Raw genomic sequence first — 26,367 nt, forward strand, 5'->3', positions numbered from 1 at the left:
GATAACCAAATCTCAAAATTGACCAGTGCATAACACACACACACACACACACACACACACACACACACACACACACACACACACACACACACACACACACACACACACACACACACACACACACACACACACACACACACACACACACACACACACACACACACACACAGTTTTTGCCTGTAGTGTCTCCTCTAATTCATATTAAGAGATAAAAAAAGGATCGTTCACTGAGCTCAATAAGGTTAGGAAAGAGACTGATCTAGTCTGTATGTCACTGTTTCAGATATTAAATAGAGATTATAAGCAGCACTGTATGTTTACCATGTTTTTAAATGAATACTCAATTACTTTAAATTACTCACAGATAGTAAACGCTGAATCTCTTGTATATGGTCACTCTTTTGGTGATAATTTTAACTTGATAATGTCCAGAGTGTTCGCATCTCATGTTTCTGAAGGTAGCACATAGAGTGGGCTCCAATTTCTAATGGGTTTTATTAGAATTAATAAATAACAGTCCTACCTCAAATTTTTTAAACCATTGTGTGCTTTAAAAATTTAAGTCAACAAGTTGACTTCTGGTCATCATTCCTTCAGCTACAACTCACTGTCTGAGACGTAGTATACTTTTCTTCTACAGATATTTGGCAATAGAAAATTATAAAGATGACAATCAAGAGAGGGAGGTGTGGTTACTTCCATCTGTTACATGCAAATCAGTTTGGCAAACTAGTGCTTCAGGGACTGTCGACATGTCAAGCTCTGAATGAACCTGTCCTGTGCATTACAGGGGCTTTATTGAGGCAACATTATGCAGAGTATGAGATTCATTTAAGAGATCATTCACAATGAAATCAGATGTGTTTTATTTCAGAGATGATGTTATGTTAAGTTGGACTAGTTATTTAAAATGTCGCAGCAACATATGGCTCTTCTGAGGAGATCTGTCATCTGTTATTTCTTCTTGCCTGGTTTGGGAGCTTTATCAAGACCTTGTACATATTTCCGTGGGATCTGATAACGATCTGTAATAAAAGGGAAAAACTGCACTCACACATAAGCAAAAGATGGCAGGTACAGATATAAGCTGTTATATTACACTGTACTATACTGTACCTAGCAGCAGTTTGCCAACATGTTGGACCTGGTTTCCCTGGATCTGCACCAGGACTCTGTTTTTGGCCCCAGGGGAATCCAGGAGGACACAGCTGGCCTGAACCTGATGCTGCAGAGAGTCTGCTACCACAGCTGGATCTAAACCAAACGCCTCCAGATTCTTAATTACTGTAACCTTAATAAACGGGAGAATGAGAGACAAAACTGTATTTTACATTAGACACAAAATACAGTCTGTTTTAGAGTTGTCCAAAAGTACCGACCTCGGTACTGAAATTTTCAGTACTCAGTGCTGTTGAGCGGAAAAGTAAACACCTCTGATTGGCCATTGTGTTCATGCACTCATCGGATGTGTCTGTGATTTCCTACAATGATCAACGCACGAGGGCGTTTGAGAGCACATGGAAGTGTTTGAAAGCCCAAGCAGGCGTCTATCAGCGGACTTCCAAACGTTCCCGTCTGTATCTGTGCAAGCGCTCGGTGAAGAGCGTCATTGATGTATATTTACAACATGTTTTTGAAGCGCTGATCATTGTAGACAATCACAGACATATCCGATGAGCACTTGGGTACAATGGGCAATCGTGTTTACGATTCCGGCCAACAGCCCTCAAAGTGTCACATTTTTTAAATTTCAGTACCGACTTGGTACCGAATTTGGTCTGTTTCTATAATATTGAAAATAAAAAAGGCTGTTTCCAGTGGCCACAAGATGTATTTTCACATTTAAAAAAGTGTGACGGTCATTACATTTCTCTTAAGGACAAACATTGCGATTAATAGCACCCTTGTGAGAGATTAATAACGATTAATTGCACACTTATGTCATGAAACATACACCATTTATCTTGTTTAACACGTTGATTTTGTCATCATTTGCTATATCCAGCAAAGTAAACCTTCAGATTGAAGTGGGATTGTCACAAATATTTCATTTTCTGAAAACTATTTATATATTTATATATATAAATATTTATATACAGTGAGGAAAATAAGTATTTGAACACCCTGCTATTTTGCAAGTTCTCCCACTTAGAAATCATGGAGGGGTCTGAAATTGTCATCGTAGGTGCATGTCCACTGTGAGAGACATAATCTAAAAAAAAAAAATCCAGAAATCACAATGTATGATTTTTTAACTATTTATTTGTATGATACAGCTGCAAATAAGTATTTGAACACCTGGGAAAATCAATGTTAATATTTGGTACAGTAGCCTTTGTTTGCAATTACAGAGGTCAAACGTTTCCTGTAGTTTTTCACCAGGTTTGCACACACTGCAGGAGGGATTTTGGCCCACTCCTCCACACAGATCTTCTCTAGATCAGTCAGGTTTCTGGGCTGTCGCTGAGAAACATGGAGTTTGAGCTCCCTCCAAAGATTCTCTATTGGGTTTAGGTCTGGAGACTGGCTAGGCCACGCCAGAACCTTGATATGCTTCTTACAGAGCCACTCCTTGGTTATCCTGGCTGTGTGCTTCGGGTCATTGTCATGTTGGAAGACCCAGCCTCGACCCATCTTCAATGCTCTAACTGAGGGAAGGAGGTTGTTCCCCAAAATCTCGCAATACATGGCCCCGGTCATCCTCTCCTTAATACAGTGCAATCGCCCTGTCCCATGTGCAGAAAAACACCCCCAAAGCATGATGCTACCACCCCCATGCTTCACAGTAGGGATGGTGTTCTTGGGATGGTACTCATCATTCTTCTTCCTCCAAACACATTTAGTGGAATTATGACCAAAAAGTTCTATTTTGGTCTCATCTGACCACATGACTTTCTCCCATGACTCCTCTGGATCATCCAAATGGTCATTGGCAAACTTAAGACGGGCCTTGACATGTGCTGGTTTAAGCAGGGGAACCTTCCGTGCCATGCATGATTTCAAACCATGACGTCTTAGTGTATTACCAACAGTAACCTTGAAAACGGTGGTCCCAGCTCTTTTCAGGTCATTGACCAGCTCCTCCCGTGTAGTTCTGGGCTGATTTCTCACCTTTCTTAGGATCATTGAGACCCCACGAGGTGAGATCTTGCATGGAGCCCCAGTCCGAGGGAGATTGACAGTCATGTTTAGCTTCTTCCATTTTCTAATGATTGCTCCAACAGTGGACCTTTTTTCACCAAGCTGCTTGGCAATTTCCCCGTAGCCCTTTCCAGCCTTGTGGAGGTGTACAATTTTGTCTCTAGTGTCTTTGGACAGCTCTTTGGTCTTGGCCATGTTAATAGTTGGATTCTTACTGATTGTATGGAGTGGACAGGTGTCTTTATGCAGCTAACGACCTCAAACAGGTGCATCTAATTTAGGATAATAAATGGAGTGGAGGTGGACATTTTAAAGGCAGACTAACAGGTCTTTGAGGGTCAGAATTCTAGCTGATAGACAGGTGTTCAAATACTTATTTGCAGCTGTATCATACAAATAAATAGTTAAAAAATCATATATTGTGATTTCTGGATTTTTTTTTTTTTTAGATTATGTCTCACAGTGGACATGCACCTACGATGACAATTTCAGACCATGATTTCCAAGTGGGAGAACTTGCAAAATAGCAGGGTGTTCAAATACTTATTTTCCTCACTGTATATCAGAAAGCGATGCATAAGGATGTAGTGTAACGACGCCCAGTTCCAGAAATGCACTAATATTTTGTTAGCCAACAATTATTAGTTAACACTAAGTTGTCAACACTTCAGAAAAAAAATAAATAATTTTTTTGGATATACTGGCTTTCTGCCAGGACTTTTACATGCTTTTCCCTAATCACTAAAGTGACCTCGACGTCCGGCTTAGCGGTAGCATTAGCCATCAGGCAAGTGTTATTTAAATAAACTCCTGATGTACTTACAAACTTTCCAATGCCTCGTTTTATAAGTACAGAACCTATTTGTACTACTGTATAAGTTTGGTACCATTCTGGGCATTATTATTGGGGTAATTTACGAGATACATCCTTGGATCCATTAGCGCCTGCTCTAAGCCATCTGGCTGATTTCTCTAAATAAGCTCTAACTTTAATAATGTTCAACCAAGGGAAAAAAGGCTTCTGGGGGGTGTTTGGCTCGAGGTCATGGTGCAAAGGACCCTAGGTTGATTTTACTCCGAACCATCCCTTTAAGATCATCTTACTGCGTGATGTAAATAACATTAATGACGCAATTTCACATGCTTCAGAAAGGTATTTGCATAAAATTATTTTAACACGTTAAGAAATGTAAATTAATCGCATACATTAATGTTGAAAGCCCTCATTAAAAAGCCATTAAGATTTAAAAACAACAGATACACTACCAAACACTAACAAAAAAAAGAAAGAAAAGAAATTAATACTTTGTTCCTTTTAAAACTACACGTGGTTACACTGATAGGACACTTCAGAAAACTGACTTCATATATCCACTAAAACCACCTTGACAACAGTTGATTAAAAGTCAAACTGGCTGAGAAAAGTGAAGTTAGTTCTGAGAAAACCTTGCCAAGAATTTGTTTGCAGATAATATCAGATACAATATTATGTTATGTAATAAATTGTAACCATAGATATGTGGCTTAATACTTTTTGGGGCCACTACTTATAGCCAAGTTTTTATAATGGCTTCATACCTTCTTGTTGGATCCCCTGGAGGCTACAGTAACGTCTATGCACTCCATCTGTCCTTTCTTAACCACAGGAGGCTGACCTGGAAACAGCACCTCATGGCACGCCTGCATTCTGATGAGAGTCCTGCAGGATCATATGGTCATTCAGCGAAATTTGGCAATTCACATATTGCATAACCAAATGTTTTCAGCAGCCTTTTAACTCACAGGAATGTTGTTTGCAAATCGCCTTTCTGAATGTGCTTGTTAGCACGCTGTACAGCTAATGTGGCTAAAGTTACCATTGTCTCTGACTGTATTCACAGAAACCAGAGATATGAAGTTAGTTTTAGGCAGGACAGACTTTAGAAATGTATTATCATATAGATACAGCGCTTCACAGCACTTACATATCACATACCCATCATTTGAAATCTCCCTGGTTAACTATTTACAGTGCGTGATGAAAAATTAAGTGTATAGCTTGTGTATATTTTAAGCAATAATGTAGGTTTTTTCGTTTGTGTATATTATATATTGACAACTAGGAGGTGCTCAAAGCATATGTTTTCCTTGAAGAGATATACATTGTTCTTTAAAAAGGAAAGTAACAGAGTGAAGCACGTTTGTTGCATTTTACCATGAAATTAGAGTTCCGTGTCTTTATTAAAATCAACAGATTAATAATTTATCTCTTATTGTCCCGCCATCAATGAATTGGAATGTTATTTTTTTATTATCCTCAGTCTCCACGGATATAACCGCGATCCGCACATACTGTCAATATAGCACTATTATGTCAAAATACTAATTTTTATTTTAAGTGAAACCATTGTAATCCTGATAGTATTCCCATGTTTTACTAAATTTACCTGTAATCTGATTACTAATCATTTTTGTATCTTGATTATGAAACGCTGTTACATGTTTTCCTTACTCCCCAACCCTGGTGATTACACAAAGCAGGATTGTAAAATGACAATATAAGCAGCTGCCATTAAATACAACTGAGAAATTGACATTATTTTTCTTAATACTGCACCTGTTAAGACAATAAGACAATTTATGTGCTTCTTGTGAAACCCCACCCCACAATTTAATAATATATTTTATGCATTTTTACCTGCTAAAGAGGTCATCCCATTTCAGTGTCTCCACTTCATGGTACTCGGACTTCTCCAGCAAACAGTCACAAAGTGTTGGGTTAATGTTAACATAACTGATGAACGAGAAGAGAGGAAGTCACTTTAATCCAAACCTTGTGAAATCTGCACTAGTACAGTACTTAAACCATGCAGTAGTTTGCATAGATCCATAAAGACATAGACTACTGTTCAAAGGTTTGGGGTGAGTAAGATTACTGTTACACTGTATTTCTGATCAAATAAATGCAACCTTGGTGAGCATAAGTGTGCGTTTACGCCGTCGCCGCCGAGAGCATCAACGCCAGTCATTACTTTTCAATATCGAGCTCCGGCGAGGGCGGCGCGGTGCTTCTTGGACGATGTGGGCGTTGAGGAGAGTTAAAGTCAGGCCAACTTTATGGCAATGAGCTACGATGGGGTTCAGCGGCAACCAATCGGAATTGGAAAAAGTCCTCCGCTTGAGAGGATTCCAGAGAACGCAGTCCTGTAAACTTTGGTTCCGACCACATTAGTTCTCATGCAAAATGGAGGATCATGTGAATTTGATAAGGCGGCGCGAAACACTATTTATAGGCAACATTTTCGTGCTAGAACGCTTTTTTTTTTAGCGGGAATGCAAATTAGACTACACACAAATGGCTTTTAATTGGTTTATTCCATTAGCAAACATGTCACTATAATTGTTAAGTTCTTTCCATCGATCAATTTCTTACTTTCACATTTAAAAGATTTCATGAGTTTAACTTATACCCTACTTGTATGGAGCTAAAAGAGTCTCAAAAAAGATAAATGCACAAACTGCATTCACATATGCACACACAGGATACACAAATGCACACACATGATTCATAAATACACACACAGGATACACAAATGCGCACAAAATTCACAAATGCACACACAGAATTTAAAAAGCACAGAAGATTCACAAATGCATACAAAATTCAGAAATGCACACAAAATTCATAAATACACACACAATTCAGAAATGAAAACAAAATTTACAAATGCACACAAGATTCACAAATGCTCAGGACAAGATTCAGAAATGTATTTCTGATGCACACACAAATATATCTTGATTTACAAACTGCTTGCTTGCGGTCTGTGAACTTCACTGCATTTGTGTGTGAATTTTGAGACTTCCCTGACTTGGCTCGACACACAAATGCCTTTTTTTAAACAGGGAATGACCTGTGACCAATCAGATACCTCCCTTGTTTTAGCCAATCACAAGAACGCACCCCACGTGGGGGATTGTTTACTTGTAAGCCAATCACATGAAGTGCGGGCGCGAGCGCGACAGCGAGGTGGGTGGAGTTCTGCCAGTTGGTTGAGACCTCAAAATGGCTTAGGTGGTGGGCCAAGTCCGTCTATCTCGTTTAGTTTTTGATTTGACAGTTACTCAGCAGCTGTGTGGCTCATTTTTGTCTGTATGAGTAATTCACAAAAAGATTAACGATTGTTTCCAACGCCAATTGTTGCACATTAAAGTATAAAAATAGATTTCATTTCGCTAGCTGATCACAAACGTTGGCCAGAGTGAGATCCAATCAACGCTTGTGTTGTTACCTTGTTGAATAGATTTGGCCAATCACATTATTCGTTGAACCGGCGTCGCGTCAGTTTTGAGTCTAGTACAGTCTACAACCCAACCTGAAGAGACCGGTGTGTCTCGGCAAGACAACGTCAAGGTAAGATTTGTTTTACAATGATTATACACCCCTATATCTTAATGCTTTTCATATAAGTTGTATTTAAGACTGCAAGCTATAGTTCGCCGTGAATATATGCGTTGTCGTTGATGAGAACAGTAACGTTAGCCACGAAAGAATGTTGGTAGTGGAGCAGTAAAGCTAGGTCTAACGGTATGCTGCTTAGGCTAATCCAAAATAATCATTCGGTACATACACAATGAACTAAGCAAAGAGTATTCAAATACGTGATTATTACGGGAAATAAATTAAACAGGAAGACAGCAGGAAATAAGTCTGACTAAGGGAGAATCACGGGGGTAAACGAGAGGGTATGTCCAGGTTGGTTACAGCAAGCTACCTAGGCTACAAGTAAGCTAGACTAATTATCAGCTAAAAAGAGTGCAAACCAAAATAAAGAATGATTTCAAATCAACTTTATAGTGGTAGTCATGGAGTTATTTAAGCCAATTATGGTTGATTGTCACAGTTTATACAATGACACAATTCTGTGCATGGTAGCTTATATCTGTCAGTGGTTGGGCTTCACCTACACAACAGAACAGGTATAAGATGGAATATGGTGGAAAAATATTTTAGTTAAAGATGGCTGTTTTTGAGCTATTTAACAAAATTATTTGTGATCAGAACTGCAGTAGTCTTAATACAAAAATGTCAAGATGAAAAATGTGATTGAAAATTATCTAGTAATGTGCGCTTTCTGTGTTTATTTATCTGAATATAATTCAGTTGTTTATCTAACACAGACACGGACAGGACAACATCATATCTCTCCACACCCAAATGACTACAGAGGTGATCGTTGACAATCATCACATCAACAGCACCATGATGGAGCAGGTCAAGATCACAGAGTTGCTTAGTATCCACATCACAGATGACCCATCTTGATCTATCGACACCACCAACAGAACCTGGCCAAGAAAGTCCAAAAACCTCTGCACTTCCTCCCACAGTTGAGGAAGGCTCATCTCCCAAAAATCCATCCTCTTAACTTTCTATAGGGGAATCATAGAGAGCCTCTTCCTTCCACCCCCACCCTCCAGTAACCTAAGGGCAGCTGATTGACTCTTGCACAAATACACTGGTAGTTTACACTATGATGCTGCTACATTGTTATATTTTTAAATTTGCTATGAACATTTGACCCCACTTACACTGCCTTTGCTACTTGTCATGTCATCCACTTACACAATAATACTATATTAATTAGGGATAAGGCACGATTTTCAAATATTCGATTAGCTGATTTTATTATAGAATAGGATGTGCGGGATGATTGTCTTTAAAAAATCCCCATGTTTTAGTTGTGGTTATAAGTTGCAATCCTAAATTCACACACAAATTTTATACATTTAATAAATATATTCTTAATATTTGTTGTTTTTGTTTGTGTTTGAGCGTATATATCTCAATATTAATTTTGAGACTTGAAATGTAAACTCTCAAGGGTTGGATTTCTAAATATATGTTGGTTATGTGTCTATTCAGAATGACTTCTGAGCAGCAACCTTTTTTTTTTTGGGTATGTCATGTATGCATCACTTGCATATCATTATTCATTCACGTGAAAACATATTTAACAGTACCAGACATTAGGAAAAAAATATAACATACGGATGTGCCGTTACAGTCAAGTTTATTTATATAGCGCTTTTCACAATAGAGATTGTATCAAAGCAGCTTCACAGTATTAAATTAAAACAATACATCAATGTTTGTTTCTAGTGGAAAACGTCCACGTTTGGTAATGCTGATCAATAGTATTGTTGATTGATTAATTAAATTAAATATCCCCAACTGAGCAAGCCATAGGCAACAGTCCATTTCATTAATAAAAATAATTTGTGTGTAGGCTACATTGAACAGACTTTGCCCAACTTGTCTGGGAAAAGGGAGTTACAGGGCTTTTTACATTTGAGGCTAAACGGATAAAACACCTCATTTTTACCTCAGTATTACTGAACTACATTACTAAAATTACATTTTTAATGATTAAAGCAAAATTAAAATTTCAAGAACGCAGCTTCTTGGTCACTGACAAAGATTACTTTGCCTCCGTCGTAGAATCTGTGTTCATTATTTACATTGGTTGTCAAGGAAACGGGAGGTTTTCTAACGTTATGATTAGTACTCCTGCTTACTTGCCGGTTTAAAAAAATAAGAGTTTGTAAGGACATTTTGAGTCAAATGTGCAAACAACAAAGTTGGAAACAATGTCTGCAGTACTTATACGATTTTATTACATGGCCTCAGCAAAAAAAAAAAAAAAACGTACACAGCTGAGAGGTAAGTATTAAATTCGTAATTTCGAGGTCCGGCCCACCGCCTACCATTTTGAGGTCTCAACCAACTGGCAGAACTCCACCCACCTCGCTGTCGCGCTCGCGCCCGCGCCCGCACTTCATGTGATTGGCTTACAAGTAAACAATCCCCCACGTGGGGTGCATTCTTGTGATTGGCTAAAACAAGGGAGGTATCTGATTGGTCACAGATCATTCCCTGTTTAAAAAAAGGCATTTGTGTGTCGAGCCAAGTCAGGGAAGTCTCAAAATTCACACACAAATGCAGTGAAGTTCACAGACCGCAAGCAAGCAGTTTGTAAATCAAGATATATTTGTGTGTGCATCAGAAATACATTTCTGAATCTTGTCCTGAGCATTTGTGAATCTTGTGTGCATTTGTAAATTTTGTTTTCATTTCTGAATTGTGTGTGTATTTATGAATTTTGTGTGCATTTCTGAATTTTGTATGCATTTGTGAATCTTCTGTGCTTTTTAAATTCTGTGTGTGCATTTGTGAATTTTGTGCGCATTTGTGTATCCTGTGTGTGTATTTATGAATCATGTGTGTGCATTTGTGTATCCTGTGTGTGCATATGTGAATGCAGTTTGTGCATTTATCTTTTTTGAGACTCTTTTAGCTCCATATACTTGTGGTCAGTCTGCACAAATAACGATCAACATGCTTGTTCACTTTGCGGCCCCTTTAAATAAAGTTTAAAAAAAGACCAAGCATTCGATCATAGCGTCCACAAATCTTTCTACGGCGTTGTTAGCAGGGCGGCGAGAGCGAATTTTGACGCTCTTGCCGGCGGCAGTGTGAACGCACAGTAAGGGACTAAGAAAAAAAAAAACCTTACAGGAACTTGTGAACAGTGGTGTACATTTGACTTAGAAGAAAAAGTACATAAGCTCACTTTTTGTTGGTTTCATGGATGAGTTCATTTTTCTTCACATAATCCGTGATGACATTCCTTACTTCACTAGCCTTTAGAGGCGTCCCCTTTCTGAAACACAGTCACATGCTCAAAACCTCAGCACTCCCACTAACACACTTAAAAAAAAAAAACAAATTCACACAACAAAATGTTTCCACTCGTTAACCTTTTCCTGGCGTCCTGAAAAAGAGGCTCGAGGCGTGCGGTAACCCCATAGAGTTGTGTGATTTCAGGGGTTTGGTATGGGACCTCACAAGCCCCGCCCCCCTCCACAGACTCTTTCTCCGGCCCACAGTCCTTTGGTGCCCTGAAGGAACACAACCTGAAAAAAGTAGAGCAAGTTGTTCAAGAAAACAGCCACTTCCCCCAAAACCAAGAACACTTGCTGTACATCAACAAATATTTGATTTTTTTTTTTAGATTATGCGTTTTGACTATTTAAATGGTATTAAAATAATTTTTACGTTTATGAACAAGATATTAATAGTAAATGGTTTGACTGCATACTCAGGGTTCCTCCAGTCAACTTCCACAATGCTCTCCACACCTTTACTCAGCTCCTTCACCTGAACCAGACTGTGATCTCTCTGCATGCACAATAGAAACTTAGACAGCTGGAAAAGAAGAGAGAAAAGTTGTGATCTACTAAAGCAAAGATATGGCTACACTTGATATTTACTAAAACCTCACAATCTGTGAATCGTGTACCTTTTTGTAACTTGATTTCTTGATATCTAGTTGCTTTCCTCTAGGACTGTGGGGACAAAAAAAAAAAAAAAAAAAAAAAAATCACATTTCAAACTTGACCCAGCTACAATAACAATGTATCCAGGATAATTTCAGAAACCCCCAAAACAATTTGACCAAATTAAATCAGAAATGAAGCTTCTTTAGTGCAAATCAGCCTTAAAATAAAATAATATAAATAACAAAAATTAAATATAAAAATGTTATACAAATATAAATATTTCAAGTAATTGTTAAACATGATATTGTAAAATATTATTACAATTGAATATAACCATTTCTCTTTTAATATATTTTAAAATTTAATTTATTCCTGTGATGCAAAGCTGAATTTTCAGTATCATTTCTCCAGTCTTCAGTGTCACAAATCTTCTATTTGCTGCTCAAGAAACATTTATTATTTTTATCAATGTTGAAAACAGTTGTGCTGCTTAATATTTCTTTGTGGAAACCGTAATACATTTTCATCAGGATCCTTTGATGAATTGCATTAAAAAAATAAATAATAGAAATCATTTGTGACCTGATAAAAGTCTCTACTGTAATTTCTGATCAATTGAATTTGTCCTTGCAGAATAAATGTATCAATATAAGAGTGATCCAAAGAACTTTTGAATGGTACTGTATACAAACTTTGGGCCATTGGGTGATCCAGTTAATGTGCATTCTTGCTCAAACCATTTCTATTAAATGCATTTATTTGTCAAATGTCTCTGATGTCTCACAGTGTTTGAGCGAGTTATACATTTCAAAAATGATAATAGACCAAAATTTGCCATAAAGTAAAAGGTTGAGCTTAGGAAATAAAGGTAAAACATCAGAAGATTAATAACAGAGGCTAAATTACCAGCAGGACACCATGTGCTTGCTCAGGAAGGTGCTGGTCAGTAGTGGGAGGTCGGACTTTTTGACTTTAGTCTTGAGTGCATGGAGAAAACATTGCAGCAATAACTCATCCATCTGCTCTGTAATAAAATAGACATGAACGTCAAGATACAATAAACACCTACACAATGGATACATGACAGGAAGTCAAAGACATTTCACCCTGTGGAGATCTAGAATCATCCTCTTCTCCATCAGTGTCTTTTCCCTCTTTATCCTCATCCAGTTGTTCTTCCTTCAACACCTCGTGCTCATCCAGCCTCAGCTCCTGCATGCTCCGACAGGATGTTTCCACTGCATCTGGTTTAGAGCTGTCCCTTCCCTCTTTCTCCTCGCATTCCTCTCCATCTGTTTCTCCCTCCTCCGGTGCTGGACAGTTAGTGACCGGTATAACCGGAGGATGAGTCTTATCACCAAACGCCCTGCAGAGAATTTGAGGAAGATGTCTGTAGAAAGTTAATCACCAAACATTATTTGTAGTGTGCCTCCCATTCAATAAATAATGTTTTGTGCTTTGTTACTTTTGATATGAAACAAAGGTTACACTTTTTTATAAGCACCTTTGTAACTACATGCCAACAAACTGTGATTAGAGTATTAGTAGACTTGGGTTGCTTGCTCAAATAAGTACTGAGTAATATTAATTAACTACATGTATTTACTATTGAGTTATGGTTAGGGTTAGTTACTTGTAATTATGCATAATTTACTGTTGTTACTATAGTAAGTGCAAGTAGTAAAGTGTAACCACACCCCCTTAAAATAAAGTGTTACCGTAGATTGTGGTGCACTATTAGGTGAGGGTTAGGTGTTAGGGTTTGGGTTAATAGAATAAGTTGACATGTACTTAAAGTTACTTATAGTCAGTAGAATGTCTGTTTTGGAGCATCACAATAAAGTGTTACCGAAACAAAGTCTTATCATAAGCCTTCAATTTTTGTAAATTTAATTGGAAAATTTAAACAATAAATACAATTTTGGCCGTCTTTAATGTGGAGAGACGGATCGCTGTGGCGCCTCATGGAGTGCATGTGAACTACATAAAAGTACATAAAACGATATACACTATATTGCAAATCTCAGCTGCCTGACTTTTTATTTTATTGAAAAATGTAAAATATATTATTAGGGAAACACTGAAATGAAAATTCTGGGCTGGAACTGAAACTTCTGGATGCTCTTGGCCGAAAACCTAAACTGAAAAAGCTCTTTAAAAATGATTGAATTCTTACTTTAAATTAGCTTATTTTTGTATAATTGCATTATTATCAGATTTTTTTATGAAATTCAATAATTTTAATGATACTGAATATATATATATATATATATATATATATATATATATATATATATATATATATATATATATATATATATATATATATATATATATTAGGGGTGTAACGGTTCACAAAATTCACGGTTTGGTTCAATACGATACAGTGATGTCACGGTCACGGCACGTTTTTGATACAGCAAAAAGAAAGAAATGCCAGAGAATTTTACTTGATTTAAAAAAAAAATATATATAAATATATATATATATATATATATATATATATATATATATATATATATATATATATATATATATATATATATATATATATATATATATATATATATATATATATATATATATATATATATATTTATTAAAACTAACATTATAAAGTATGATTTTTTTTTTACTTTGAACAATGATGGAGCTATACTTGACCCATCTTCTGGGGTGTCTTCTTAGCAGCATATAAAACAAAACAAAAACAGCTCCTTATAAAAAAAATAAATGTAATATTGTAGTAGATTGTTACGTTCCATGTGGACTTGTGTATTTTTTTCTCTCTCTTGCGTTGTTGTGTTTGTGTTTCCATTCATACCCGTAGGTTGTGATCATTGGCTGTTCTGCAGTACGTGACATCACTACGTTACGCATGGGAGCTCCACCAATCCGCTGACGCGCCACCGGGTTTAAAAGGCCCATTCACAAGAAGCATGCAGATCCTCACCAGATCTCAGCTAACTCACGTGCATTGAGCAGTTCCTTTTGAAGCCATGAACACCTTGTTGTTAATGTTTGTGAGATGCTTAGTCTATGTGATTTGAGCACTTTTATTTTACTATATCTCTTTAAATATATGTTTTTTTCTACTTAAAAACTATCATTTCGTTATTTTACTAACCCAACTAATTACTCATTCGGCTTTCCAATACATAAGGGGGAAAAAAAGTAACACGATTCTTTATCTTCTTTATTCTTTAACACGATGCTACGGAATCGTGTTGACCATCACGAAAAAACAGAAAAAAAAACCAGATGATATCGTCCATCGGCACAACCCTAGTGAACAGTGCTATACAAACAAATTTGACATGACAAAGTAGTCGGAAATGGAAGTCTAAATGAACGTAAAGACAAAATAATGCTGTAATGCAAAGCTCACCACAGCTGGTCCATGTATGCGTGTAAAATATTCACTCCTTTCCCCTTCATTCCACCGTCCCTCATCTTAGCGCTCGACACAGCTGCTGTCCCAACAGCCACTGGTGCACTTAAAAACCAAAAAGCCACAAAATAACTATGTTTTCATGCATGTTACTGATAAGAGACCATTATTTACAAGCATTTTTAATAATGAAGGCTCCACATCTCAACATCATTCAAAATGCTACAGACGCTGCAGATGCTGATGAGTTTTGCTAAATCCAGTGTATAATCGCTATAACAAAAAGTTGCAAATCTTTACCCAGCTGTGGTATCTTCCACATGATTCAAGATTTTAAGTCCAATACGAATCATCTGTTAGGCCCTGTTTACACCTGGTATTAAGATCCGGTCTGATCACAAGTGGACGACGCTAAATGCAGGTCTAAAAAGTTTTGAGCTTGTCCACTTTTGACCACTTTCAGAGGTAGTTGAAAATGCATTCGAATTGATTGCTTTCGTAGTGTAGGCACTCATGTGGTCTAAAATGTTCAAACAGCCTCAAAAGACGGCCAACTCTCCACCTACTGACCTAACGTGTAAACATTATGAGAAGCTTTGTCATCTGAAGACCCAAGTTTGGTTTGAAGACGAAAAAAGTACCAAGCACAATTTTCTCTCACCATTCCTGATTTCTAACACACACTCACAGTGTTCGGTGCGGTCTTGTGGCAGAAACAATCAGAGCAGAAGCAAAAGCTGCTGCTCTCCACATGTTTTTCTATCGTCTCTGGCCACGCTCGTACGTAAATTGTGCAAGCTAACTTCGTCCATTAGATTGAAATATCTGGGGGGAAAAAACAACAACACATAGACCCTCCCCTTAAATAAATCAAGAGAGAAGTGGTTCAAAGGGGACAAAAGAGACGGATTAAAACACCAGGTGTAAACGGGTATGTGTCTCCCTCGTCGACTACTAGTTATCCGATCGACCAAAGCACATCTTAATACCAGGTGTAAACAGGGCCTAAGAGTGAAATGTGGTGGGCACGGGCAGCGTTACCTGTTCATCACTAGAGTGACCGCACAGCAATCGCCTTGGTCTACCTCAGGAAGGCCACTAGCGGATACCACTACACCAGGCAACATGAGATCTGCAGGAGAGAAATCAGTCAGACATGTTCTCTGGGAAACACAGGTGCACACTAGCAAACAGGTGCTGACCTGCTCCACCAGATAACTTCTGCAGAACAGGTGGCCACGTGGCGAATGCTGGTAACATGGTGGGACATCTCCACAGCGTGTACACTGAGAACAACAGGCCAAAATGAGCAGAAACTTCATCAGCATTCTCAACAAAGACTGATGGTGACCTGCAGACTCACTCACCTGTTGGGAACACCTGTTTCTCCAGCTGAAAGAATATGGGATTTTTATGGAGGACGTACAGAGTGACTGCATCTCCTTTATGTGCGTAAATCTTCACAATATTCAGCTCTTCTTTGTTTGGGATGAGCTCATTTAGTTCCTCCACTGACAGAGAAGGGAAAGCAGCAGCAATATCTGCTCTCAGCTTCCTCCTGTATGGGCAGAAAGGATCACAATGATAAGGCATACAAAAAAAAAAATGCAGTAAGTAAAAAAGATTCTGAATAATCAGAGGGAAGTGCAATATGCACATTTAATATCTTGAAATGTAGCCTACATAATTATCTAAAAATCATGTGAGAGATACTGCTTATAATTGTTATTGAGCTTTTCTTAAGTTGTCTCTTTTAACAACTAACTACACAAATTTATGTTGAGTTTAAAACTTTCAATATTCCTATGTATTAACAGATATTACCAAAGGGAAAACAATCACAGGGTTTTACCAAGATATTATGATGTAAAGAAAGTAAACAATGCAGTATCAAGAGTGACACAACAATTATAAAAGGGTATGAAATCACTCAGAAACATAATTTCTCAGTAAGGCACTTTATGTAAAGATACAGTAGATGATCTTGAAAAAGTAAAAAGAAAACATACACACAATATACAGTTATAACAATCACGACATATAAGCCACACATTATTCAATATTAAATCTGACATTGATTCCTAAAAAATAAAGTGCACGAAACGGAGTTCAATGAAACTGAATTTGTCTACACACTTGATGACAGATTTACCAAGCAAGAGTATTTCTTTCAACTTATCTTTAAAAATGTAACTGTTTGAATACCTGTCAGATCCCTTGATAACGGTGTTTGATTTCACACGAAACGCTTTTGCAAACATCTCGGTATTCTAAAGAAGTTTTTGCAAGAAGCCCCTTAAAATCACCTAACTATCAACACTTCTCTATTTCGACATAATATAAAAGCGAGATTATTAGAGTATTCATCTGCTGTGCTTTGAGCACAGTGAGCGGCATGCACGTGCAGCGCCGAAACATGTCCGACTGGAAATTATCGGTGTATGTTAAAGTGGCCTCCAGACCAGTGACTTCTTAAAGTAATATCATATCATTCAAACTTTTAGCTGATTGTTGGTATATTTTTGAAAGAAAATACAAACGCAAAGTGATTTGTACATTTTGATTATGATTTTTTTTCTTCTAAAAATAATAAAATAAAAAATAATAATAATAATCACCATATTTTTTTCCAAGCCTCGATCCGTAGACTATAACATAAAAAGACGATAAATTGCTAGTTATCTCTCAATTCGGACTTTGTAACTTTTTGAGATAAAAAAAATCCCAATTCTGAGGGGAAAAGTCAGAATCGCGTGATACAGCCATGATACAGCCGCATGAGAGAGAAAAGTCATAACTGTGAGATAAAAATTACATTTATTTATTTATTGTTTGTTTGTTGATTTAGATATGTTTGTGTCTGCGTGAAGACTCATTCCATTCAGATAAAGATATTCAAACCAGCACTGTTAATTGGATCCTTTTAAAATCCTTTAAGCTGCTAAAGTCTTCACTGCGGCACAGACAGAGAGGAACACAGTCTACTCCACCACTATGTTTGATAATACAGAAAATAAAAATGATTCAGTGCTTTCCGGTGAGCTGCAAGAGGGTCAGCATCAGATTGGCACTGTGCCTGCACTGAAATTCACACTGAAGATAAAGAAGAAAGTAATAACTGAGGAGTATAAGCTTGCAGGACAAGTGCTCGGGATAGGCATCAATGGCAAGGTCTGGGAAATTTTCCAGAAGAAAAACGGAAAACACTATGCCTTAAAGGTAGCTATCTATTTTGTTCATGTATATATTTGACAGCTTCATACCTAAACTAATACATATTGAAGCGAATGAGGTAAAAAGGGTAAATGTTTCTTCACCAGTGTCAATAATGTTTGTTAAAGTCTTGGTTGTTACTGTATTTGTTACTGTGGATTGATAAGACCAGTCCAAGTGAGTCCAAGTCATTGACTTGGCCCTTTTGAGTCCAAGTCACTCAGTAGCCTAATATTGAAGTGTTTAACGGTAGGCTAGGCTATGTTTCTACAAGGCTTTTGGTAAAGGGGATGGTATTCCTAAAACAACAACAACAAATTTTTTTCAAACAATAAAAACTAAAGGTACCTCAGATATCTTATTGTGTACTCAAGGAACTTTGAATATTTTAGGTGCCTCAAAACATTTTCCATTAGTTACTGGAGAAGCTATTAACGGTATTTTCAGTTCTCCCAAACACATGGGATCCATTAAGCACTTAAGCTCAACTTTGTAAGTTCCTCTGAAAAATGGCAATACATTCTCCAGAGGCTCTGCCAGTGTGGTAATTTGAGGAACCCCATATAAGCTCCATTATCTTTTTATTTTTTACCCAGATTAAATCTTACACTCTTAAAAATAAAGGACCCAAAAGCATTTTTTTTCTCACAACAATGCCATAGAAGAACCAGTTTGGCATCCTCAAAAAAAAAAAAAAAATTTCTTAAAAGAACCATAATTTTCCGTGTACAGAATATTTTTAATAATCTATACAACTTTTTTCTTCTATAAAGAACCTATTATGCAATGTAAAGTTTACATTGAGTTTCTTCATGGAACCATGATGCCACTAGAGAACCTTTGTTTTTAAAAGTGTCAAGCCTTGTTTATACCATGGTATTAAGATGCGTTTTGGTTGATCGGATCACAACGCTAAATACAGGTGTGAACAGGGTCTAAAAGATTTTGAGCTTGTCAATTTCCGACCATCTCCAGAGATGGTCGAACATGCATTGTGAATATGCTTTCGTAGTGTAAATGCTCATGTGGTCGAATGGTTTCAAACAGCCACAAGACTCTCCGCCTACTGGCTTAACGCGTGAACGTTTTGAGAAGCATGCTAGCTAGACGGGTTTGAACCTTTTTCTTGGCTGAAGACACAAGTTTGGTTTGAAGACAAAAATCGTACCAAGCGAAAGCTGCTGCTCTCCGTATGTTTTTCTGTTGTCTCCGGTCACATTCATAAGTAAATTGTGCAAGCTTATTTTGTCCATTAGATCGAAAGATCTGAAAAAGCCCATACATTTACACACCCATAGACCCTCCCCTCCCCTTTTTAGAGAATACAGAATCATTTATATGTGCTGAGTAACATTCACTGCTGAGAGGATACGTTTATCCACAGACAGAATTCTAGTGACTCTCTGAGGATTGAGATATCAGGACAAACTGCAGGTCCTCCAATTTCCCTACTGTGTAATGGGGGTCAAGGATGCTCCAATAAATTCATTGGAGGAAAATGAGCAAAAATAATCCCATTAGTAATTTAGACTGTGAAGTCTGCTGTTCTTGATGCTCTTCGCTCACTTTCAGATATTGCGGGACACCCCTAAGGCTCGACAGGAAGTGGAGCTTCACTGCAGGGCATCAAGCTGCCCACATATCGTTGGAGCTGAAGATGTCTTTGAGAATTATTACCAAGGCAAAAAGTGTTTGCTTCTCGTCATGGAGTGGTAGGGCTTGTTAACACACTTAAATCAAATTGTTATAAATAGTATATTGGTATTATAACAGGCCAGATGAAAGTGCCTTCAGAAATTATTTTTAGAAAGTATTTTTTCGAAATATTTTGTTTTTCATTTTGTTTTGTTTTTTTTCTCAACAAAAAAAATCTGAAAATGTATTATTGGACACTAATTGATATTATTGTCACTCTGAAATATTGTTTTTAATTTAATTTTATTTATCCATTTCTAATGCAAGTCTATAATATAAATATTAATGAGATTAATGAGTCTTATACCATGGTCTGGGTGAATACTCGATTCTGATTGGCTGCAGGGTGTCCATTAAAAAGTGATAGAGGACACCTAGTAAATAAACCGTCAGGCCTAACCAGGGAAACCAAGTTATTGTTCGTAACAACTTTAGATTTTGATTGTAAAACTAATTAAAATATAAAAGAATGATTCAAAAATGTGTTATTTGGCAAGTGACCATGGTATAAGCGGGTTAATGCCCTTCGAGGTGTCCATTGTCAGGTATTAATGGACTTCGACTGAGGCATCCGCTGCGCGTCGGACGGTTCACGCCTCACCGTCGTCCATTAATACCTCGTCGGGCATTAACCCTTACATAATTAACAGTTATATCAAAATGTTATAATACCAATATACTATTTTAATAAACCAGATTAAAGTATTATAAGAAAGTATTTTTTTCCAAAGAGCCTTAGATTTTTTTGCAAACAATTTGCAACAAAAAAACAGAAAATATATTAGACATTAATTATTATTGCCCCTATGAGATATTGTATTTCATTTTTTAGCCTGGTATATAAAATATTTTAGGTCTGTAACAAAAAAAAGTGAGATTAATGAAGCATGATACTGCATTCTCACTATGTGTTCCTTAAACAGTATGGAGGGGGGAGAACTCTTTCGCCACATTCAGGAACGTGGGGATCAAGCTTTCACTGAAAGAGGTACAGATCCTTTCTTCAAACACATATGCACATTTAACATAACCAGTTATTAATTCTGTTTTTCTTTTCCCCCCTTTCACTCCACACAATGAGTAGAAGCCTCAGAAATAATGAGAAGCATAGGAGAAGCTGTCGAGTTTCTTCATGGTATTAACATTGCTCACAGAGACCTCAAGGTGAGCTATAGCCATTATTATGCATCAGTAGACTGCATTATATTATTTTATACATTACTGCTCAAAAGTTATTACAGTTTTACTGTGTTTTAGGTCGTTTGATCAAGACAGTTTTTATATCTAGTTTACCAAAGTTATTCTTTGAATTTAAAACCTTTTTGATAAATGGTCTCAAATTGATAATTTGAGACCATTTAAAAACCCTCCTGAAGATTTCCTCGTTTATTACGTGTTGAGTTCTATAGTGTTAAATTATCAAAGAAGAAATGAGAAATTATGTGAGAAATTAGTTTATTGGTTCTAGAACCTAATATACATATATTAAAAGTTAACGGTGTAGGGCTTACAGTTACAACACATCATAAAGCTAAATTCCCACACATATAAACAAATATCTTTTTGTATTTCATTTTCAATCATCTCCTAATTGGCAGCCAGAGAATTTACTATACACATCAAAACGGCCGGATGCCCAGCTCAAGCTTACAGACTTCGGATTCGCCAAAGAGACCACGTCCAACAACTGCTTGGCCACCCCGTGCTATACACCTTATTATGTGGGTAAGCAGACAAGTCCGTTTTGAGCTTCATTTGGTATCATAATACAATGAAATTAAAGCAAATCCTTCTCTTTCAGCCCCAGAGGTGCTTGGTCCAGAGACATATGATAAGTCATGTGACATGTGGTCATTAGGAGTCATCATGTACATCCTGTGAGTGGTAACATTCTGATGGCTATAAAATATCACATCGGTTCGATTATGACAACCATCTGAAGAATTTTAGCATGGTAATGGATATGACAATATTAATGTATTTGGTCTTGGTTGAATAGATCTGCTACGCTGCTGCTGTTGATTATTGGAACTTTATTGGGACAGGAACTTGCTATTGCCAATACATACGCTGATACGCTGCTGTGAGTATGTAAGACATACTGCTGCTGCACAAATAGTATATATATAAATTACCCATAGCAAATCTATCTAAACAGGTGGAGCTAAGGAAGTTGGAGGGTTTCGGCAGCAAACTGCTATAGTGAATGCTAACCAGCCTTTTAAATGTTGTAAGCAGCAAGCACATTGGCTGCAAATATGACATAAACCAATCAGCTTGTGCCAAGTAATGCTGTGAACATCATCAGTTTAGACCTATCAGCCTCCGCCATCTAGAGTTTCATGACAGAACTAGTCATTGCTTCATACACTCTTAAAAATAAAGGTTATTTATTGCCATTTATGGTTCCATGAAGAAGCTTTAACATCCATGGAACTTTTCCATTAAAAAAAAAAAGTTTCTTTATAGTGGAAAAAGGTTGTTTATATTATAAAAATTATTTTCACTTGAAGAAAAAATGGTTCTTTTAAGAACTGTTAACTAAAAGGTTCTTTGGGGAAGCCAAATTCAAAGTTCTGTCATGAAACTCTAGATGGCGCAAGCTGAGAGGTCCTTAACTCAATTTGCTAGAAATCACATCATTCTCTACAGAACTGATTGGTTCCTGTTGCATTACCAGCCAATGAGTTGCAGTGCACTTTCAGCTCCACCTGTGTAGATCAGCAATGGGTAATTCATGTACACTATATTGTGCAGCAGCAGCATGTTTAACATTCTCACAGAAGCGTGTGTGGATGTATTGGCAGTAGCAAGTCCTGTAATTTCTCTGAAAAATGGCCGCCATCTTGAAATTTCAAGTAGCTGTGAGTGGTTTATTGTCTAGTGACCATCAGAGACTGCTCATGCCAATTTTCATGCTTGTATCACCAAATAAACCACTATATCACTTAACTGCTCCACTAAGGTCTCGGCCATCTTGAAAAATGAAAAATCTTGAAATTTCAAGTGGCTCGGACAATTTTCTGGTCAAGTGACCCATGGAGACTGCTCATGCCAATTTTCACGCTTGTATCATAAACTGAACGATTATATCACTTAGCCGCTCCACTATATCCATTACCATCCCAAACACTCTGAGAGCCGTCATGACAGAACATGGTTCTTTTATTTGGCATTGCTGCGAAAACCCCCTTTTGGAAGCTTTATTTCTTAGAGTGATGTTACTGCTCTTTAATTCACAACCAACACGTATGCTCTTAGATTGTGTGGATATCCACCATTCTACTCAAACCATGGCTTAAAACTCTCACCGGGAATGAGAAAACGGATACGGAATGGCCAGTATGAATTTCCAAACAATGAATGGTCACAGGTGTCAGAGGAAGGTAATTTTATAACACGTATTATGCTGCATTTTTTTCAACATCACAAACATACATTATGCGATAAGATATTTTTCTTCATTCTGCAGCAAAGCAGCTCATTTGCCAACTGCTGAAAACAGATCCTACAGAGAGAATGACCATCACAGAATTCATGAACCATTCTTGGATCAATGTGAGCATTAGCATTTGATTTTTAATCTTTGATTATGCAAAGATCTTGCAGATCAAGAACACATTTAAATAAATGGCAATGATTGATAAATTATAAATTATGCTCTTATATAAGTTATTTCTACATTTAAAGTTTAGTTAGAATATTTAATTTGTGCGTCTCTCTCTTTCTTTCTCTCGGGATCTATGCAGAAGTCAATGAAGGTTCCTCCGACACATCTGCACACGAGTCGGGTTCTTAAGGAAGAGAGCGATGTCTGGGATAAAGTCAAGGTCTGTTTTCTGTATCATATATTCAAATATGAAAAGTTCAAAAGTTTGGGTTTAGTATGAGCATCAGCAAGGATGCTTTAAATTGGTTGAAATTGACAGTAAAGAAATTTCTCATTTTGCATAAGATGTTTATAGATAGCTAGATAGATAGCTAGCTAGATAGCTAGCTAGATAGCTAGCTAGATAGATAGATAGATAGATAGATAGATAGATAGATAGATAGATAGATAGATAGATAGATAGATAGATAGATAGATAGATAGATAGATAGATAGATAGATAGATAGATAGATAGATAGATAGATAGATAGATAGATAGATAGATGTCTATGCATAAGTTTAGACACCCATGCTAAAGTTGACTAAAAAGAGGAATAAAAATTCATCTTTTGGAAATTGAACTTAATGCCTTAATTTAAAAAATTAGGAAAAATCCAACCTTTAAGGACACCAATTTTCTTTGTGAATGAATAATGTATCGTAAATAAATAAATGTTCTTCCTTGAAATACAGGGTGCATAAGTTTGGACACCCCTATGACACCCCTTGGCCTTTGGAATTAAAATAGCCCCATATCATCACATAGCCTTCACCATACCTAGATATTGGCATGGAGTATTTTCCATAAGATCATCTCTCAATGCAAATCAAAACAGCTATTAGGCTAACTGAAATAAAACCATGCCAATCTCTAGGTATGGTGAAGGCTATGTGATGATGTGGGGCTATTTTAATTCCAAAGGCCAAGGGAACTTTATCAGGATGCATAGTATCCTGGATCCATGAAGTAACTGGCCTTTAAAAATAAAAATCAGCCTGCCTCTATGGGAATTTAACATAGGGGTGTCCAAACTTATGCACCCTGTATTTTAAGGAAGAACATTTATTTATTTACGATACATTATTGATTCACAAAGAAAACTGGTGTCCTTAAAGGTTGGATTTTTCCAAATTTTTTAAATTAAGGCATTAAAGGTGCATTAAGCAACTTTTCATGTTAAAAATACCCGTTTTCTAACCCATACATGCTTAAACAATTGCCTGATGGGCTGAATGAGCCCTTCTCTGATCACTGAGATTGTCTCTATAATCCTGTAAAATAAAATAAATAAGAGGGATTCGGGCCGGAATTTTAGACTGGGCGTGGCGTCATGCGCGTTCACGGCACGCTCACCTGGCTATGTCTGGCAGGTTTGTGTATTCGCCGCCATTCTCCGTAGAAGATGGATTCTAAGAGACCGGCTTGTAGTTCATTTCAAACACCAACGCAAACTCCACGTAAGATAAAAAAAAAGAAAACTTTTGTCCGTGACGTGCACACTTCTGGTTGCAGTTTCGCTTGCCGCCAGAGGGGGCATAGTCCTGCAAAAACTTAGAGACTTGCGCAATGCACCTTTAAAGGAGAACTTGGTAACTTTTTTAACTTAATAAAACTGTCTAGAAATCATTTGGATGGTTAAACAACCTGTTCTGGTGATATTGGTGACTTTCCCCGCTCCCCCCAGCGTTCCCAGGCGGAAAACCAACCTTGCAACCTGGGGACTACCGTCCCGGCAAAATAGATATTGGAAGTCTTGTGAGAAGCGAGAACGAGAACGAGAACGAGCGCGAAACACGAATCGCTTTATGGCAATTCAACATAAACACACACGCATGTATGATGTATTACCAGATTACCCACCTCGGTAGACAAAGCTCCACACGATTCAGTTGGCTTGCTCCGATCAAAACAAACGCACATGAGCAGCGGTAGAGAGGGGGAGGAGGACGCAGCAAGTGAGTTTTTTACGACCGTGTTGTGACATATACGCCCCCCCACAGCTGTAGGGGGAGCTCGTGGGGAAAACATGCGACAACAAAAGGGAAAATCAGTGAAGAAGTGACTAGAGTTCGCTAGAGTTGCCGAGTTCTCCTTTAAGTTCAATTTCCAAAAGATGATTTTTTATTCCTCTTTTTAGTCAACTTTGGCATGGGTGTCTAAACTTATGCATAGCACTGTTGATAGATATAGATATAGATATATATAGATATACTGTAGATATAGATACATATATAAATGCTGTTCCTCTGAATCCCGTAAATGTTATCATTTAAATTGTAATGTTTCACAATATTACTGTTTTTACTGTATTTTATATCAAATACTGTAAATACTGAATTGCTGATCATAAGAGAATTCTTAACATCTCTTAAATCATTACAAAATCTTACCAACCCCAAACTATTGAACTCTATAGAGCATCAGAATCAATGATCATACTTTTCTGTAAGTAATTTTGGTTAGTCTATTGTGTGTGTAAATGCACAGGAAGAGATGACTAACGCCTTAGCAACAATAAGAGTGGACTACGAACAAATAAAGATCAAAGCGATCGAGGACTCGTCCAATCCTCTTCTTATGAAGAGAAGAAAGAAAATGGCAGCTACAATGAAAGAAGCATCAGGACTGTGACAAACAAATACACAAGTGGACACATGCGTAGGTCTTGAACACTTACAATCTGAAAGATCACTTTATTATAATTGGAGAATGAGGGAAAAAAATTGACCCTTTAATTTATTCTCCATTTATCATTCAATGTTTGCAGTTATAGCCTGAATAATATATGTGTTAATGTCTGGAAGGATGTTTGAGGTGGTGCAGTAGTTCTTATGATTATGTTATGTATATTTTATGTGTATTATATGTGTTTTCAGTCAGATTCTCTAAGTTTTGGTTCTTGGATCCCTTTTAATGGCTTTTGTGCACACTCAAGTTTGGGATCAGTAAGATTT

At 37.1% G+C, this 26,367-nt stretch overlaps 2 protein-coding genes across 3 annotated transcripts; one reads left to right on the top strand and one right to left on the bottom strand.

Annotated features, from left to right (window-relative positions):
* Positions 1 to 477: 477 nt before the first annotated feature.
* On the bottom strand, positions 478 to 17,311 carry eif2d (eukaryotic translation initiation factor 2D). 2 transcript variants are annotated; one of them, XR_014028908.1, is made up of 16 exons: positions 17,060 to 17,277; positions 16,222 to 16,412; positions 16,057 to 16,140; positions 15,896 to 15,986; positions 14,852 to 14,959; positions 12,570 to 12,829; positions 12,370 to 12,487; positions 11,484 to 11,529; positions 11,283 to 11,389; positions 10,942 to 11,097; positions 10,755 to 10,844; positions 5,819 to 5,914; positions 4,924 to 5,009; positions 4,720 to 4,840; positions 1,117 to 1,291; positions 845 to 1,025 (listed from the first exon to the last, which is right to left on the bottom strand). XR_014028908.1 is itself a non-coding variant. In XM_081348451.1 (15 exons), the coding sequence occupies exons 1-15, from the start codon at positions 17,113 to 17,115 to the stop codon at positions 955 to 957; spliced, it is 1,770 nt and encodes a 589-aa protein (XP_081204577.1). In that variant the 5' UTR covers positions 17,116 to 17,311; the 3' UTR covers positions 478 to 954. The 2 variants fall into 2 exon arrangements, 1 of the variants encoding a protein (XP_081204577.1); XM_081348451.1 differs by lacking the exon at positions 4,924 to 5,009 and having other exon boundaries at positions 478 to 1,025; positions 17,060 to 17,311.
* Positions 17,312 to 17,848: 537 nt separating this feature from the next.
* On the top strand, positions 17,849 to 26,044 carry mapkapk2b (MAPK activated protein kinase 2b; the record flags this gene model as incomplete). The annotated part of the gene is made up of 10 exons (XM_081349539.1): positions 17,849 to 18,073; positions 19,640 to 19,779; positions 20,686 to 20,750; positions 20,847 to 20,926; positions 21,361 to 21,487; positions 21,564 to 21,639; positions 23,024 to 23,148; positions 23,235 to 23,320; positions 23,512 to 23,592; positions 25,901 to 26,044. 10 exons carry the CDS (start codon positions 17,849 to 17,851, stop codon positions 26,042 to 26,044), a joined length of 1,149 nt encoding a protein of 382 aa, XP_081205665.1.
* Between the last annotated feature and the right edge of the window lie 323 nt (positions 26,045 to 26,367).

The sequence above is a fragment of the Scardinius erythrophthalmus genome (assembly GCF_964197995.2).
Source record: "Scardinius erythrophthalmus genome assembly, chromosome: 20".
NCBI lineage: Eukaryota > Metazoa > Chordata > Actinopteri > Cypriniformes > Leuciscidae > Scardinius > Scardinius erythrophthalmus.